Source organism: Vitis vinifera, chromosome 7 (assembly GCF_030704535.1).
Source record: "Vitis vinifera cultivar Pinot Noir 40024 chromosome 7, ASM3070453v1".
Lineage (NCBI taxonomy): Eukaryota > Viridiplantae > Streptophyta > Magnoliopsida > Vitales > Vitaceae > Vitis > Vitis vinifera.
In genome coordinates this window covers 15,849,353-15,867,924 of record NC_081811.1, presented here as the reverse complement: position 1 = coordinate 15,867,924, position 18,572 = coordinate 15,849,353, and the positions used below count along the sequence as shown (strand labels likewise).

At 31.5% G+C, this 18,572-nt stretch overlaps 1 protein-coding gene and 3 long non-coding RNA genes across 5 annotated transcripts; 2 read left to right on the top strand and 2 right to left on the bottom strand.

The window, feature by feature from the left end:
* Positions 1 to 610: 610 nt before the first annotated feature.
* Positions 611 to 3,563, top strand: LOC109122270 (uncharacterized). The gene is made up of 5 exons (XR_009465965.1): positions 611 to 1,544; positions 1,675 to 1,785; positions 2,044 to 2,725; positions 2,823 to 3,367; positions 3,456 to 3,563. It is a non-coding gene; the product is annotated as an uncharacterized LOC109122270 (long non-coding RNA).
* A 143-nt stretch (positions 3,564 to 3,706) lies between these two features.
* On the top strand, positions 3,707 to 4,600 carry LOC132254042 (uncharacterized). 2 transcript variants are annotated; one of them, XR_009465964.1, is made up of 4 exons: positions 3,707 to 3,774; positions 3,869 to 3,961; positions 4,045 to 4,161; positions 4,336 to 4,600. It is a non-coding gene; the product is annotated as an uncharacterized LOC132254042 (long non-coding RNA). The 2 variants fall into 2 exon arrangements; XR_009465963.1 differs by lacking the exon at positions 3,707 to 3,774 and having other exon boundaries at positions 3,787 to 3,961.
* Positions 4,601 to 6,402: 1,802 nt separating this feature from the next.
* On the bottom strand, positions 6,403 to 7,668 carry LOC100249107 (uncharacterized). Its single transcript, XM_059738041.1, has 4 exons — positions 7,640 to 7,668; positions 7,387 to 7,480; positions 7,196 to 7,303; positions 6,403 to 7,096 (listed from the first exon to the last, which is right to left on the bottom strand). Exons 3-4 carry the CDS (start codon positions 7,259 to 7,261, stop codon positions 6,695 to 6,697), a joined length of 468 nt encoding a protein of 155 aa, XP_059594024.1. The 5' UTR covers positions 7,262 to 7,303; positions 7,387 to 7,480; positions 7,640 to 7,668; the 3' UTR covers positions 6,403 to 6,694.
* A 224-nt stretch (positions 7,669 to 7,892) lies between these two features.
* LOC132254064 (uncharacterized) lies at positions 7,893 to 18,327 on the bottom strand. Its single transcript, XR_009466051.1, has 3 exons — positions 18,211 to 18,327; positions 8,288 to 8,444; positions 7,893 to 8,141 (listed from the first exon to the last, which is right to left on the bottom strand). It is a non-coding gene; the product is annotated as an uncharacterized LOC132254064 (long non-coding RNA).
* Between the last annotated feature and the right edge of the window lie 245 nt (positions 18,328 to 18,572).

Below are 18,572 nucleotides of genomic sequence, written 5' to 3'. Positions count from 1 at the left end.
GGATCCATTTATTTTAGCATCACAAGCCCAGCAAGTCTTCTATGTTGAAGACCAACTTGATCCCAAATTGTCAATAGTTCTCTCAATTCCTCCAAAAGATTTCAACAACATGGAAGGACTGGATGACTTCACTGATAATTGCATGGAACATCACCCCTTTATAAGTTCAATGCCAGAAGTTGAATCATTTGATGTTATGGATGAATCAGAGGCAATATACATGAGAGAAGATTGTGAGGGCATATGGATTGAAAATAATTAAATAATATATTGTACCCTTGACATGAGATATAATAAGGCATTTCACTTATTATTTTCCTTAAGTTGCACATTAGCTTAGCTTCTATATATTGCTCATGATATATATATATATATATATATTGATCATCCTAAATTTCTTTCATGCATCATAAACATATGTTATTCAAAGGTACCACTTCAATCTTCATTTAACTATCTTTTTTGTTGTCCATGGAAATAGATTTATATTATTTTTTATTATCATGTTTTGATTTTATGCTCACATAACTTGAAACTCTCATTCCTAAATTTCTTTTTCATTAAAACTATAAATAATAATTGAAATTATATATGCACTAATTTATTTTATTATTATCCTCACAAATAAATTCTTCATTATTGATAAGAAATCAAAAAACAAGACAAACTTTGAAAGAAAATTTCAAAAACTATATTTGTGACTGACCAATTTAATTATAGGAAATATATGCAAGGATATACTAATCTTGCTTTTGAGTCATTTTACAGGTTTGTTGGTGGAGTACTAGTTTGCACATTTACTTGATATCTTCCACACAAATATGGATCAAGAAGAAGAGGAAATGCCAAAAGTAAAGCATAGAGGTAGTACATTGAAACCAGAGATTGCAAAAAATCGAAGTAAAGGGATAAAACTCAAGATTGAATACAATAGCCTTGGTAGTCACATTGGGGAAAATTCAGTTGAACTAAGTAGTTATCTTGGTACAATAACTAGAACCCATGTGCCAATAATTGTTTAGAGTTGGAGGAAAGTCCCTAAAGAGACTAAGGAGAAGTTATGGGATTTGATCACGGTAAGTCTATCTATAGCTTTCATATATAATTATTGTATACATTCATTAACATGATCTAACATGGGTTGCTATTTTGTAGACAAGCTTTAATGTGAATCAAAATTCCAAAAAGAATTGTTTCCTACTAATGGGCATCAGGTTTCGAACCTTTAAGTACAGGTTGACAAAGAAATATATATTGCCTTTCAAGAATGACCCAGAAAAGCTGAAAAAGCCACCTCCTATCTACCCATTCATACAAGAGGATCATTGGAGACAGTTTGTTAAAGATAGACTTTCTGAACATTTTAATGTTAAGCATTATTTTTAATACATCTTCAATTTTTACATTTACATAGTTTCACCATCCACTAATTTTGTGTCTATATTTTTTAGGAATATCGCAAGGTTCAGAAATCGAGAAGAGATAAACACATTTACAATCATTACCTTGGAAGAAAAGGATATGCACGTTTTGAGCAGGATATAGTAAGTTATCAATATCAGTAAAAAAATGGAGTATATATTTTGTTTACAGGAAAATGATTCCAATTTTTAAATGTCATTTATTAACTTGATCATATTGAACTAATGAGTTTTATTGTTAAAATTTTTATAGCTACAAGCAGAAGGGGGTATTGGTAGGGTTGATAGAAGTGTTTTATGGAAGAAAGCACGTGAGAAGAAAGGAAAGTTTAATAAGATTACAGAGCCAGTGATTAACATGATAGTAAGTTAGCATATTTATGCCTTTTAGAGCCTATAGTGTTAGTATGTCTATGTGACTATGGTTTGTGATGATATCGTTAGGTGTTAATAGGCAAGAGGCTTAATGCTATCATTTTTATGAGTAGTTATGTTATACACCAATTTGTCTATTATCCTTTGTATTAAAACAATTCATTTTCTAGCTACCTTGAATTGGTTGTCTTTAATTGATATGTAAATCATCTTCATCAAATTATTACTAATATATGTTTTGTTGTAGGATGAATTACTAGAAAATGCTAAGGAGATTGGGTTACCTCCACCTGGTCCAAATGACATATTAGGTCAGGCATTGGGTAAGCCTGATCATCCAGGACGTGTGGTAGGTCAAGACCGTTTGGTTAGGCCTAGCTCATACTTTCATCAACCATCTGATGACATGAAAAAAATCAAAGAAGAAATATGGGAAATGGTACGAAAAGAGATGGAAGATGCTGCAACAAGACAAGTTATGTCACCCCCCACACCCCATTCTGATATGGGTAGTAATAACATGAGACAACAACTTGTTTTACAACCAGTTGTAGCAGAAAAACCAATGTTTAAAATGATAGAAGAGCCCCAACCACCAGAACCACCAGTGAAACACAAGGTATGCATTTACTTACTAATAACACAAGATTAATATAAGTGATATAAAGCCTATGTAAACGATATTATTTGTTGTATTGAAGGTAATTAAATGTAAATTAGCAGTGGAAAGAAAAGGAAATGTTGTTGCAACTGGTACACTAATAGAAGAAAAAGGATCGAATAGGTTGGTTGTAATAAATGTTGCACACAAGCCAGATGCTAGATTCCCATTTCCAAATCCATATGGGATTATCAATGTTGGGGATGCTATTGGCTTTGAGCTTGATTGGCCAACAAGCCTTGTCATACTTGAAACTGAACATCCTCAGGTATGTCATTTTATGTCTATAGTAAATTTGATTGTAACTTGGTATTTTATTGTTTAGGAGTATATATATATATCTAACATTCCTTCATTTTTCATAGGTGTTGGATAAAGGAAAGAAGAAGATAGTGAAGACACCAATTATTCGAAAATCTAAGCCTCAAAATCATTCGGTCATTAAAAATTTTCAGAAATTTGTGGATGGTTGTCTTGGTAATGACAAGACATACCCAATACAACTCCCCATTTCACTATTTGGTGTCAAATTTCAAACATATATATCTAGAGAGGATTGTGAATACATTATTTCATCTTTAGAGGTGTCATCAAACTGCATCTCCTTCTATTTATGGTGTGCACCTTTTATCTTCATTTGTTTTTATTTTTTTAATATGAGTTGCACATGTTGAACGAAATTGGATATGACTAATGATAATTTTCTTTTGGTGTTTTGATACAATAATAGGCACATGCATGATCAACTACATATTGCCAAAAAGGAGTCACAATTTATATTTGTTAATCCTTTTACAATATCACGAGCAGGCCTTAGTACTCCTCAAATAGAGAAAAGAGCACAATTGTTGTCAAAACGCTTAATGGAGTGCCAAGATGCTAAATATGTTTTCATACCTTACAACCCTGAGTAAGTGACAAATATTATACTTTAATTTGAGGTTTTATGATTGATTTATATTTCTAATTAGATGCTACTTTTGTTTTTAATGTTTTAGCTTTCATTGGGTCTTGGTAGTGATTGAGCCAAGGAAAATGATAGTCCACTATCTTGACCCTATGCATCACAAACCATGTGAGGACTTAAAGGATATCGTAAACATGTAAGTTCTTCCTATTATTTTTCATAATATTATTTTTCTTTTTTAAAAAAAATACATTCATCTCAAACATATTTTTTTTATTTTTTATATATATGTTAAAACATATAACATTTACCTAATTTAAAAATGTACCCATTGTACTTATTTACATAGGGCTCTTCGAATATCTGCAAAGAAAACATCTAAGAGAGAGCCATCTTGGCAACTAGTGCAGGTGACATCCAAAAAATTTTCTTTACACATTAGCTTATGCATTTGCACCATTTATATATATGAGTACTAATGTTATTTTATAATTGATCGATTAGTGTCCAAGACAAGAAGGAGGGTTCGAATGTGGCTACTTTGTTATGAGATTCATAAAAGAGATAATTTTTGATCCTACAATTATTGCTTCAAAGGTATTACAAATTTAATGAATTGTACATAGTTTTAGGCTTCCAAATGTTATGCATTTTAATGCTATTTTCTTATTTGATTTCAGTTTGGTGATAAAAAAACATATTCTCAAGTAGAATTCGATGAAATTAGAGGAGAATGGGCTACTTTTGTGCTACAACTAATCATGAATCATGTTGATGCATCATGATCACCATGCATGGTGAGTCCTTTAGCTACTACATGAATTTTTCCATAGGTTTTTTGAATAATGTTTCTATTTGAAAAAAAAAAAGAAAAAAAAATAGTTCTTAGATTTGTTCATTTATGATAACATCGATCCATGTTTATTTTCTTCAATAAAAATCTATAAAACTCATTAAACTATGAAATGCAGGTATACACTTTTGGGATGGTGGAATGGAGAATAAAAAGAAAGAAGAAGGCAACAAGATTTTGGGTTTTTAAATGCAACTCTTATGTCATACGTTGTAAGACATAAATGTTACTTTAATTAGTACTGAGAAATTTAGATTTTTAGATGGGACTTTTATGTCATTTTATAGTTAGCTGGTTTTATGCTTATGGAATGGAGGTATACATGAATCTTGGGATCTTTAACATTTCTAAATCATGTTTTGGTATATATTCACTTTTTTTTTTTTTTTAGTTTTGATGGGTTTGATATGTTGGATGTACTATCTTTTTGTGAACATTTGATATAAAAATATTATTAGATAATCAATGTATTATGAGTTATTCCAGAAACATTACAGAAAAATGAGTTAAATATAATATGATTGTTATATTTATGGAAAAAATATAAATAGGTTAATCTTACTTATTAATTCATAAGCATTACAAAAATCTATAACTAAAAGCAATCATATCTTCCACAATAATTTACAACGATGTGACACCATTACTCAAAGGTGATGCATTTAATATGACATCATAACTCAAAGATGATGCATTTAATGCGACACCCTATCATCACTAGAAATATATGGTGTCACTTCCGAATGGGTCACCATTTACCTACTTTGGTGTCACTTCCAAATACGTCACCAATTGGTACCCTCTATGGTGTCAGTGGAGAAGGTGACGCTATGTTGTAGTGACACCCTATGTTTATGGTGACTCGTTATAAATGTCACCATATACCTTTTTCCTTGTAGTGACGTCGTTTAAGACTTCTAATTAGCATTGCAGTTTATTCATTAGAAAGTATATATAAATCAACTTTACTTGGTATTTTTTGTGAAAAAATAACATCATTGCCCTTCTATCATGTGCTGTGGTGCACTGTGATAGGTGAAGGATCTGACTATTGCAGTAAGACTCAGATTACAGGGAGTCCACTTCCTTAAAAAGATGAGTATGCCGTGAATGATAGGAATATATATATATATATCTACAAGAAATAGGATTTTTGGTGACGGTCGCCAACCGTCACCAAATCTTATATATCCGTGACCAAAACTTATTGTCGCGGTCTTTTGAAACCGTGACCAAGCGTCACAGTATGAGGTGTAACTAAAGGTATTGGTCACGGCTTCCTAAGTGATCGTGACCATATAATTTCTTTTTTTGTGACGGCCATAAAAAACTGTGACCAAAAAGTTCAGAATACTTTGCTATTTATTAAGTTGATTTAGTCACGGTCAAGTAATAAACCGTGACCATAAGATACATTTAGTCACGGTCATTTTATTAACCGTGACTATAGACATACATTTAGTCACGGTTATGGTCATTGACCGTGACCATAAGTTCACATTTAGTCACGGTCATTTTATTAACCGTGACTATAGACATACATTTAGTCACGGTTATGGTCATTGACCGTGACCATAAGTTCACATTTAGTCACAATCATTTTATTAACCGTGACTAAATGTAAACTTATGGATTAATGTAAACTTATGGTCACGGTCAATGCCCCTAACCGTGACTAAATGTATGTCTATAGTCACGGTTAATAAAATGATCGTGACTAAATGTGAACTTATGGTCACGGTCAATGCCCCTAACCGTGACTAAATGTATGTCTATAGTCACGGTTAATAAAAATGACCGTGACTAAATGTGAACTTATGGTCACGGCCAATGTCCTAACCGTGACTGAAATTAATCGTATGATGGCCGCTCCCCCCAAATTTTGCTGACGGTTCATTATTGAGCGTGACTAAAAGTACACTTATGGTCACAATTTTTTAGTGGCCGTGACTAAAATTTGTTATATTTGGATATTGATTTTTTATAAATTCAATTTTCCCAAACCTGTTATAAACCCAAACAAACCCATTTTAGACCTGTATATGCAATCAAGCAATTAAACCAATTTCAATATATTACAATCAATTATTCCAAGCTAGTTAAAAACTTATATATCAATATAAGTCATTAAATAAAAAAAAAACATAATATAACAAAAAAAAAAACCAAACAAACAAAAAACAAAGAGATTCAAATTTAGTTTCACATTCTAACATAATATAACAAATCAACCAACCAACCAAACATAATAGTCATAGAAAGCAAAAAAAAACTAGGAGAATCTATCATATAAATAAGTAGCATAATCTTCAAAAAAGTTAAGAGAATCTATCATATAAAGATGTAGCAAAATCTTCAAATTTCTACTGCTTTTGCTGAAATTGTTGCATCATTTGCATCATCTGTTCTTGAATTTGTGCTTGCATTTTTCTTTGCATTTCCATCATTTTTTCTTCAAACTCTTCTTTCACTTCTTCTCATGTCTTCCTTTGAACTTCTATCAACTTCTCTTCAAATGTTTCTTTCACATGTGAGAGTTCATCTTTCACATTTGAGAGTTCTTCAGTTGCAGTTGTAAACTTTTGTTCTACAGCTATTAGCATCTCTTGGGCGTTTTCAAGTTGTGTTGAAAGAATAACTCCCGATCGCCTTCTACTAGTAGAACCAAAGACTGAGCTAGGAGTAGGACCAAATCCATACCCTCGAACACGACCATGCCTCTCTGGACCCATGACTTGAGTATATATCTCATCTATATATGTAGATGCTACAAATGTAGATGCTACAGATGTAGATGATACAGATGTAGATGCTCCAGATGATGCAGAAGTAGAAGAAGATGTCCCCTCAGGTTGGGATAGTAATTGCTGAAATTGATCCTGAAATTATAAAAAAAAAAAAATTGTTAGACTTTTAAAATAATTTAGTATGAGGCTATGATTGAAATACAAGTGTATAAAATTTATTTACTTCATTACCATAATCTCCTTAGAATGATCATCAACAGGCGTCCCATCTTTTCTTGTGTGTGTCAGGGCAAACATCTCAATTCTATTGGGCTCACTTCGATCCTCATTCTTTTGTGCCTATTCTTATAAGTAAAACAATTGAGTTATTTATGATGAATTATTTATGTACAAACAAATCATATTAATAATAAATTTCCAACCTGTTCATATCGAATTTGAGCATAACTTTTTGATCCCGATATATGCTTTATCACTTGCTTTGCCCTATTTGCCTTGTTTTTTTTCTGAGATATCCTACATCAATTAAAAAATAGCAAGTCACCTATATAGGTAATAGAAACATAATAAAAGTTATATACATGAAGTATTAGGTTAGATATAACTAATAAATATCATTTTATGTGAATATGAGTATCATAAGATACAGTATCAAGAAAAGATCATTATCTTTACCTTGGCCTCAGGTGTACCCCAAAAGTGGATGAGCCAATCTCTCCTCATCTGTATTATAAGGGTTATAATACTTGGCCTTCATTTTATTTCTATAGCTTCTAAACAAATTTCCACAACATTGCAGAATGTAGCTCTTACATGTTTCTTCTAGTTCATATTTTTCCTGTATTGCATTAAAATGTCATGTATAAATAAGAGGTATCATTTTTAAACAATAACATTACAATTTAGATTGAATAGTAACTAGCATATACCAATACTAAGGCCCAAATCTTTTCCTTCACATCTTCACTGACATGATTCCAATCTTGAACTTGGATGGGTACATTGTGTTGAGATCGCACCAATGTTCCCATATAGCTTGACAATCTTTCCCCTTTTCCATCATAAACAACTTGCCCTCTGGTATTTAATCGTGTAGTTTTTTTTTCCCCGGGTTTCATACTAAGTAAATCTAAGTTACGTGTTGGGCCACGTGTCCTCTTTTTGCTAGAAAATGAACCTATTAAGAGTAATAATGAAATTAAAAGAAACATAATTTACTTATCTTATATAAAATTAAACATTAAAAACCTATCATTCAAGAAATTAAACATATGTAAACACATTTATCATATGTAAAGTTAAACATAATCTTCTTAATCATACCAACAACAGAAGGATCTGAAGAATCAGAAGGATCAGAAGGATCAGAACTATTAGGAGTAGTAGCTGCAGCAGGTTGTATGTCTAAGAGTTGTTGTAGATTGTCCAACTCATCTTCTGGAGACACTATTTGTACTCTTCCTCTTCGATGTGACATTTCCTACATAATAAAGTAAATTAGAAAAAGTACTACAAAATAAGTTACATAAATAATATGAAATAAATTACAATTTGTATATCTGGTAAGTATATATTTATGTACTTACCAGTATTATTAGCTACACATCATCTATATCATCATCATGAATGAATTCATTATCTCTTTCAACAATGTTTTCTTGTCGTGATAGTAGAACATCCGTTTGGATAGTTTCTCCTGCAATATCATTTCTATCCCAATTGATTAAATCATTCTCGACCAACTCATGCACATCACGTTGACTATGAAGTGTTATAAGCTATTGATATGGCTCTGGATCATTAGTAGATACTTTCTGATTCATATCATAAACCCCTCGAGTTTGTATCTCTACAACGGTGTGCCAATTTTCCTCATTTGAATTTTGAACATAGAAGACTTGTTTTGCTTGAGATGCAAGCACAAATGGTTCATCTGTGCATATGGTACGTTCAAAATTCAAACACGTGAACCCATATTCATCCTTCTTTATTCCCCTTCCACTATTGATTACATCCCACCAATCACACTTTAATAAAAAAAACTCTATTTCCACCAAGGTAATGTAACTCAATTACATCAGTTAGCACACCATAGTAAGAAATATGACCAGGAATTGGGTTATTATCTCTTGCACTTGCAAAGCTTGACACCTCTGCGGTCACAACAACTCCACTATTTTGAGTTTTTTTTCCCTTTTCTCTTTCTTTTGTGTGAAATCTGAACCCATTAATGATGTATCCTCTATAACATGTAACTGATGTACTTGGTCCACGAGACAATGATAGTATGTGTTCAGAAATTGGTCCTTCATGTCGCATTTGTATAATCTATAGATTCAAATATAAGATGTTAATACATACATGTGTATTAGATAATAGAACAATTTATGTAGTGAATGAACTTACATGTTCTTCAAACCAACTAATGAATTCTCTGGTGTGAATCAAATCTACATCTCGTGCACGAATACGAGGCTTAACCCTTATAGATTGCTTATGCTCTCTGATAAAAAAGAAAAAATTAATTATAATGCTCACAAAGACCAAAATTAAATTTTTGTATGAGAATTAATATAAAGTTTTATTCAAATAAGTGTCTTACTCAATAAATTACGTCACTTCCTCACAATTAGTCAACACATATAAATGTGCTTAGGACCATTCTTCTGTGCTAAGAACACGAGATGTTGACTTTCCTATTGTACGTCCCATGCATTTGAAAATGGTTAACCCTCCACCATTTGTTATGTTATTTTCAATGACATAATTTCTTTCTTCACGGTCATGCTTCATTTCAACATCATGCAAATATCTTGAACAAAAGGTTGTACATTCTTCTACTATGTACCCCTCTGCAATAGAACCTTCTGGACGACTCTTATTACGGACATAAGACTTTAATGTACGTAAATACCTGTCATTCCACAACATGATAGATTTGTTTCATGAACTATACGAAACCTAATATACATAAGATTAATTGAATGAGAACATACTGCTCGATAGGATACATCCATCGATATTGCACTGGTCCAGCGACCTTTGCCTCACTTGCAAGATGAATAGGTAAATGCACCATAACATCAAAGAATGATGGAGGAAATATTCTTTCTAATTTGCAAAGTGTGACTATTATGTCATTCTCAAGGTACTCTAATTGATCAGTCTTTAACACTTTAGAACACAACTGTTTGAAGAAACTACATAGTTCAACTATAACAGCACAAACATTTTTCTGTAAAACTCCTCGAATTGCAAGTGGAAGGAGTTGTTGCATGAGAACATGACAATCATGAGACTTCAACCCAAATATCTTTCTTTCATTCACTTGTACACGCCGAGAGATGTTAGAAGCATAACCATCTGGAACCTTTACTTCTTTCAAAAATTTACAGAATTCTTTTTTTTCATTTGAAGTTAGTGAATAGCATGCAGCAGGCAATATAACCCTATTCCCTCTTTGTATTGGGTGAAGTTGATCTCTGATACCCATAGCTTGCAAGTCAAGACGACTATTGAAGTTATCCTTCGATTTACCATCGATACTCAACAAGGTGCCAACTATACTGCCACATATATTCTTTTCAATATGCATTACATCCAAATTGTGACGCAAAATGAGGGTTTTCCAATATGGCAATTGGAAAAAAATGTTTTTTTTTTCCAATTGTGCTCAAGTTCAACATGTTCTCTTTTTCTTTTTGCTGACATCTTATTTTTTGATGTCTTCCCTAAAGTAATATGTTCCATTCCATCTAATTGATGTAGAACATCTTCCCCAGACAATTGTTTAGGTGCTGCTCTATGCTCTTCATTTCCATCAAAGGACTTTTTATCACGTCGAAATCTATGATCAATCGGCAAAAATCGACGATGACCCATGTAACAACATTTTCGTCCGTTTTGTAATCGAAATGAAGAACAATCCTTATTACAAATAGGACAAGCAAATTTCCCTTTAGTACTCCAACCTGAAAGATTTGCATATGCAGGAAAATCATTGATGGTCCATAATATAGCTGCACGCATACAAAAATTTTGTTTTGTTGAAGCATCATATGTTTGAACTCCAACGTCCCATAAGTCATTCAACTCATCTATCAATGGTTGTAAGTATATGTCAATATCATTCCCAGGTGCAGTTGGACTAGGAATAAGTAGTGACAACATGAAGAATGTCTGTTTCATACACATCCAAGGTGGTAAGTTATATGGAATAAGAACCACAGGCCACATGCTGTATGAAATTGACATATTCCCAAAAGGATTGAACCCATCACTTGCTAAACCGAGCCTAACATTTCGAGGTTCTAATGCAAATGAAGGGTGTACGTTATCGAAGTTTTTCCAAGCCAAAGAGTCCACTGGATGCCTCATCATTTCACCTTCCATGCGACCATCAACATGTCATTTCATGTGAGAAGCTGTTGATTACTACCAAAAAGTGCTATTTTGTAGACCTAATAATAATGGTTTTAAGCACCTTTGAGTAGTAATCATATTCATTTAACCCAATTAATTCATTAAGGTCCTTAGTAATTGGTTTTAACCATTTTGTGGCAAGTTTACATGTTTTTATCAGCTTATGAACCAATTCAAGCATGCCAATTGATGGAGGAGCTATTTGGGCGAGTTAAGCAAGGATTTTGGATGATTACAGGCTTGAATTTCAAGTGGAAAAACGAGCACAAGCAATGGAGAAGAGGAAAACAGAGTGAAGAAAACAGCTGCAGTCTTCTTTCACACTTTTGGAGCACTTCCCGAAGTCCATTTTCTACATGCTATATACCATTTGAAAGCTTAGGAAGTCAAGAATCCAACGCTTCAAACCGTGTATGATTTGGAGCTGAAATGAGGAAGATATGGCCTTCGGAAGGCAACTGCATCATGCCAAATGACCAATTTCGCAAGGTGAATTTCACATTGCGAAAATTTCGCAAGGAGATTTTCTTCATGGTGCGAAATTTTGCCATTTCGCAAGGTGAATTAACTCATGATGCGAAAATATGGCACTTCGCATCATGAGTAATTCACCTTGCGAAAATTTCGCAATGTGCCTTTTACATTGCGAAATTCCTTTGAATCCTCTGTTTCTCCACGCACGCACCACCGACTTCCCAAATATTTTTAGCTTGATATTTTCTCATGTAAATTCCTTTTGTAACCTTGTATTCAGCCGACATAAAGCTTTATCTTGTAAATTTTGCTATATATAGAGGTGCACAACACCTCCAACAAAAAAAGGGGATGATTAGGGGGATCGATCCTCTGTACATTAACTTAGGAATATATAAAGCTCTGTTTTTCTCTCTTCTCCTATTCTTCTCCATTTCTATTTTCTTAGTAGCCAAACAGCCTCTGAGGGCTTTTCCTCAAAGGATGATTGGCTAAAACTTTTAGTTTCTCAAAGTATGGATGTTATGTGATGGCTTGGATGCAATCCCATGGAAATTTCTCGCACTTGGAAGGTAAGGTAGTCGTTTTTCATTAACGGTTCATTGATGCAAAGTTTGGTTTTTATTTCCTTTGGACAACTTCCAACGGCCAATACTTGATAAGCTTTTGGATTTCTATCCATTAGTTATCTCCTACGAGCTATTAGAAGGTGAGGTTTTCAATTCCAAGTTTTGCATTAATCTGTTAGAACCAATTTCAATGGCCATTGAAAGGTGAGTTTATCACCTGGAATGACTTTGAGTTGCCAATATTTGGTAAGCTTTTGGCTTTAGACCATTAGTTATCTCTTACGAGCCATTCAAAGGAAGTCTAAGGTGAATAACCATTGATGAAATTCACTACCATCTGTTTTGCCATTTTAAAGGATTAAAACTTGATTTGCTAAATCCATACCGGTTCGGGAAGCAAGCATCACCATAGTTGCAACCCCAACGCGAGGAGCCTATCCTGAGATTTCCAATTTGCATAAGAGCCAGAGCATAGCTATCCTATCTTTGAGAAACTTGTTTTTACACCCTTTTATTTTAGTCTTTAATGTTAGCTTAGATTAGTTTAAATCTTTCTAAAAAAATTTCATCTTCTTTTAAAGCTAACATCCATAAGAAAATCACCTATTTTCCTAATTTGAATATCACTTGTGTTTGCGAAAACCCTTCCCAGTGAACGATCCTAGAACCACTATGCTATAGTAGTTTGGCTACTTTAGTAATAGTATTTAAGGTATAAATTTTGTTGATACGCCTTTAAAGCTAAGCTACCATGAGTCGCATCAGCTGTCTTAGATGACATATATAACCTTTGAAGCCTTGGTTTTAAGGGAAAATAACGCAAGACCTTAGCAGGAATTTTCTTTTTCTTTGCTGAATTAGTGAACTCATATGTAGAATGATCATCACTTGATTTCCATCTAGAGACACCACAAACAACACACTCATTTACATTTGCATGCTCTTTTGAATACAACATGCAATCTGAGGGGCATGCATCAATCTTGATATAATGAAGGCCAAGGTCACGAAGTATTTTTTTTGCTTCATAATAATTGCTTGGCAATGTCTCACCCTCAGGGAATGTCTTCTTCAACAATTCAAGCAACATTGTGAATGACTTATTGCTCCATCCATTAAGACACTTCATATGAAATAATCTTATGATAAAAGACAACTTTGTGAATTTTTTACACCCTGGATATAGTTCCTGCTCTACTTCTCTTAACAAATTGTAAAATTTGTTTGCATCCTCATTTGGTTTTTCAAACTCCTCATGCACATGTGGACTTCTTTCAGATTCCTCATTTGGCATTGGCATTCCAAATGCATCATTTAACATTTCTTGCATCTCATCATGCATATCAGACTCATTAGTACTAGTATTTGTAGGTTCGCAAAACTCATATTCCCTATGCATCAACCATCGCACATAATTTCTAGCTATCCCATTGTCCAACAAATGGTCATACATGATTTCTCGCTTCTGCATAAGACAATTATTACAACGAATGCAAGGACATGGGAGCATTTCTTTTCCAGGTGCATTGCTAAAGGCAAAGTCTAAGAACTCCAAAACCCCTTTATGATATTCACTACTTACTCTTGACTTCTGCATCCAACTCTTATCTATTGCCATTTTTCTCGTACTTCCGCAAATTAAACCCTTCAATCACATAACAATGAATCTTCTTATCAACTTATAATGAATGTGATATGCTTTTTATCATCTCAAATTCCTATATTTGGTAGTGGTTCCTATCCCATTTGGAAATACATAATCCCTACGAATCAATCACTAACATGCTTAGTTTCATTTTGATAAAATTTCGGCAGCATTTCCCCATAGTTCTCCAAGTACACGAATTGGCTAAGGTATAAACATACTATTAGCTAGCTTAACTAAGCCGCTAACAATATGTCACCTTTTCCAAATATGCACCCAGAGAACAAGGGGAATCACCGTCAAAACTTATCAATATGTTAAAGCATAGGTGTGTGATTTCATAGATATTATGTATTTCCAAACTGTCCAAACGGACAATTCAAGCATCATTTGCAGACAATTCTACCAATTATATACAAAACATATAGGTTGAAAACTTGAATATGACCACAATAAATAATCATATCCACAATTCTACAACTTATATGTTTTTAGTATATGATAAAAGAGACATTTGTCAAGCAAGGATACTTGAACGGGATTTCTAGGGTTTTCTAAAATGAAAATGAGTAAATGATAAAATTAATGACAAATAATATTAGAAAAGAAATAGATAAAAACACACAATGAGACTAACACATTCGATAATTTATAGAAATGAATTACTAATATTTCTATTGCATAAAATCAACGAGGGTTAGTTCACATATAACAATAATAAAATATAAAATCATAAATAAGGCCTCACAATAGATGCAACATATGCACATCTTAGATCATGAAGTAACGAAAGGGTAAGGTATGAATAAGATGAAACAAAATACAATAAACATGCTTAAAAATTCAGAATTGGCTAACAAGTATGCTCTCTAAAAAATTAGTCTAAATAAAATACCAAATGAGACATTCTAATCCTAAGTGTGAACAAAATTAAAATTTGGACTTAAAATCCTAACTCTTTATTACACCCCAAGTAGTTTCAAGAATCAAGATTATATTTTGGTATTATTCTCTTTTTTTTTTCAATAATTTTGATTTAAAATCGAATTGTGAAAAGTGTACAAAGTTATAAGTATTTTCAAATTTTTAATATACACAAACTTGTAAGTATTTGGAATTTTCATAATTTTCAAATTTGGGTACAAAACAAAATTCTTTTAAATATTCCTAATCTTTTTCTAGAATAGGTTTCATATTATTTAACAAAAATATAGAAAAGCTAATGTCCTAAACCTCTAAATTTGTTCATTATGAATTTATTTTTATATTAAATTTATTCTCATTAATTATTTATTATATATTATTATTTTATGTATAAATATACATAAATAATTAAAATTAATAAATATAAAAAAATGAAATATTTAAAAAAATGAAATTAAAAAGATTTTATAAAGCTAACATATTTAAAAAAAAAAACAAAAAACAAAAAGAAGATAGAGATATTATAAAGGTGGGGAAAAATAAAAAAGGAAAAATAATGTGATATGGTGATTGACATGTGCCGAAGTTTTTATTTAAAAAAAAAACAATAATAAAGATGACGTCATTTGTCTTATCAAAATAATAAAATAAAATAAAAAAAGAATTTAAAATATTATTTACTTGTTTTTAATTCTCAAGTTTATTTTTTTATTCTAATTGATTTTATTATAGTATGTTTATCATATAAAAAGGAAGTTAAATTTAAATTTACAATTAATTATAAAATATTTTCAATTTTCATAATAAAATATATAAAATTTTATTTAATGTTAATTTGAATACACTTCCTATTTTTTTGTTTATAAAATAAAAATGAAAATAATAAATTTTATATAAAAGGTATAACCCTATATACAAAAGTATAAATTTACCTTACCTTATATCTTTAAAAATTATTACAAAAAATTTTGAAATTTGAGGTTGATACATATACTTTTTTAAAACTATTACTTTTTTAATATAAACCTCTAAAAGTTCTTATAACTTATATAAAAAATTATTATTATTTTCTAATTTTAAAATACAAAAAAATTGGCACTTAGTCATTTAAATTTTTTTAAAATTTCATAATATTTATAATTTTAAAATATTTAAAAATTTTAAATTTTGAAATATTTAAAATTAATTAAATTTATATAAGTCAAACAAGTAACAAATTGATTGAGTTATAAATGGGTCAATTTATAATGGGAAAACTTTCTTTCCATCAAGGGGCCTTTTGGACTTAAACTTTTGAATAATTTGAATCATTCTTTAGATGAGGAATTAAACTTTTGATGGCAACACTTTAAAAAGAAAGGGATGATAGGTGGAAAATCTTATGGTATTATTCTTTAGTACCTTTATTCAATGACTTAGATCTTATCATACATATTTCAACCATTCAAATCTTTTTTTCTCTTGTTTATACCCTAGTTTCATTGTTTGTATTCTTGCATTTTGATTTTATACTTTCGTACTTTTATTCAATGACTTAGATCTTATTATATGTATTTCAACCATTCAAATCTTTTTTTCAATATGTATTTTTACGACTTCCTTTCGTAAAAATAAGATCAACTGCATCATCCTTTTTCTATTTTGTATCATTGTATCTTTATAACTTGATCCTATATATTTATACCTTCATTTATTGGTTTATATTTTCAACAATTTAGGTTACATTACATAATACACCACTTGGATAAAACAAAATATATTGAAAAAAAAGAAAAAGAAAAAACATTTTTAGCAAAACATGTCAAAATATGACAAAGTGATAAAAAAAAAAAAAAAAAAAACAGCCCTTATAATTAACTATCACAAAAAAAGTTTGAGGTAAAATATTTCCACATCTAGAGATTATTCCCCAATATTTTTTAACAGGTAAAGCATGTTTCTTCTCCATTGGAAAGCATACACACAACAACAGGTGGATAATGGGCAAAAAGCCTGAAATAGTCTAAAAAGCTATTCAGTATGTTGGTAGTTTCCCTTTTTTGGTAAAATTTTAAAACAGAAACTGCCACAAGAGAAATGGGTCCACCCTCCTGAAATAGATTGCATATAATTGTGATTGAAGTTGGGGGAAGATAAAATTGAAATTTATACATAAGTCAGGATAAATAAAGCAGGAAAATTGAGCCTATTCCTAAGAAATCATGTCCCAAAAGGCAGCCATTTTCCATCACTCTGAAGAAGCCAATGGATGTTTTATCAACAAAAAGGCTATGCTCTTGTGCTACAATAATATTAGTACCAAAGATTTTCAATAGCTTCCAGGATCTATTTTTCCCAAATACCAAACAACAACCTAATGTAAAGATCAAAGGGGTAGGAATATTGTTCATTAAAGTGCAGATTTAGAATAACCTACTTAGGAACAATCAAACAACTATCATATAACGTATAAAATCGGTGCAAGGGAAGAGAAAGTAAAGGAACTTAGTGGAGAAAAAGAAAAGAACCATAGAATTGACGATTAGCCCCATTTTGGATCTTGAAAGAATGAGAGAAAAAAAAAATCAGAAAATTACTCGAACATTGAGTTCCCCCCTCTCTCAAGCAATTCTCAACATTTTCCCTTATTTTCCTTACCTGTCTCTCGTTTTCCCGACGCTGAGAGCCTTACATATTAATGGATCTCGAATCGGATTTGTATAATAAAATAGATCCTAATTCCAAAAAAAAAAACGTAACTCCACAGCAAGAGCAATATTTTCCAAATTCCACAAAATTGAAATTCTAACTATATCCAGAAGGCAAAAATATTACTCCCCTTCCCCCGCATTTGGCTCGGGAACCAAGCAAATAAATAAATAAATACAAACAAGGTTTTACTAGCGTGTTCCTTATTTTCTTTTCCTCCAGTTACTCGGGAAACAAACAGACGAAAAATCCAAATCTTCACATAAATAATACCTTGAAATTTGTCCAAGACCTATCCAAATTTCTTTTCCTCCAGTTACTCGGGAAACAAACAGAAGAAAAATCCAAATCTTCACAGAAATAATACCGTGAAATACACCACCAAAACACAACCCAGATCCAAATAAACCAAAAATTCAAACCCAAGCCCCAAAAGACCTCCCATAAAAATCCAATTCATCAAGAAAATAACTCAATCAACGGAGCAGAAATTGGAATCTGAGAAAAAAAAAAAAAGAGATTACCAAAAGCGAAAATGGCAAAATCTTCACGTACTCCAAATGTGGACTCCAGAGGGGCGCTCTCTCCTCTGCCTCTCTTGCTATCTCCTTCTATCTTCCAATTTTTAACTTAAAAGGTAAGCCATTTTTTCCATTTATTTAACCTATTTCGTGATATAAGTTGCTGGGCATTCATTTGATTCTCAAAAATAAAAAAAAATAATGGAATTGAGGGATATAATTTTATCATTTTATAATTTATAATTTTAATAAAATATTCTATAAAAATTCCACAAAAAATTGAAATAAAAATAAAAATAAAAATTAAGAAAAATAAATTTACCCATAAATAAACCTAATTTATCAATTACAACTAATCTTATATA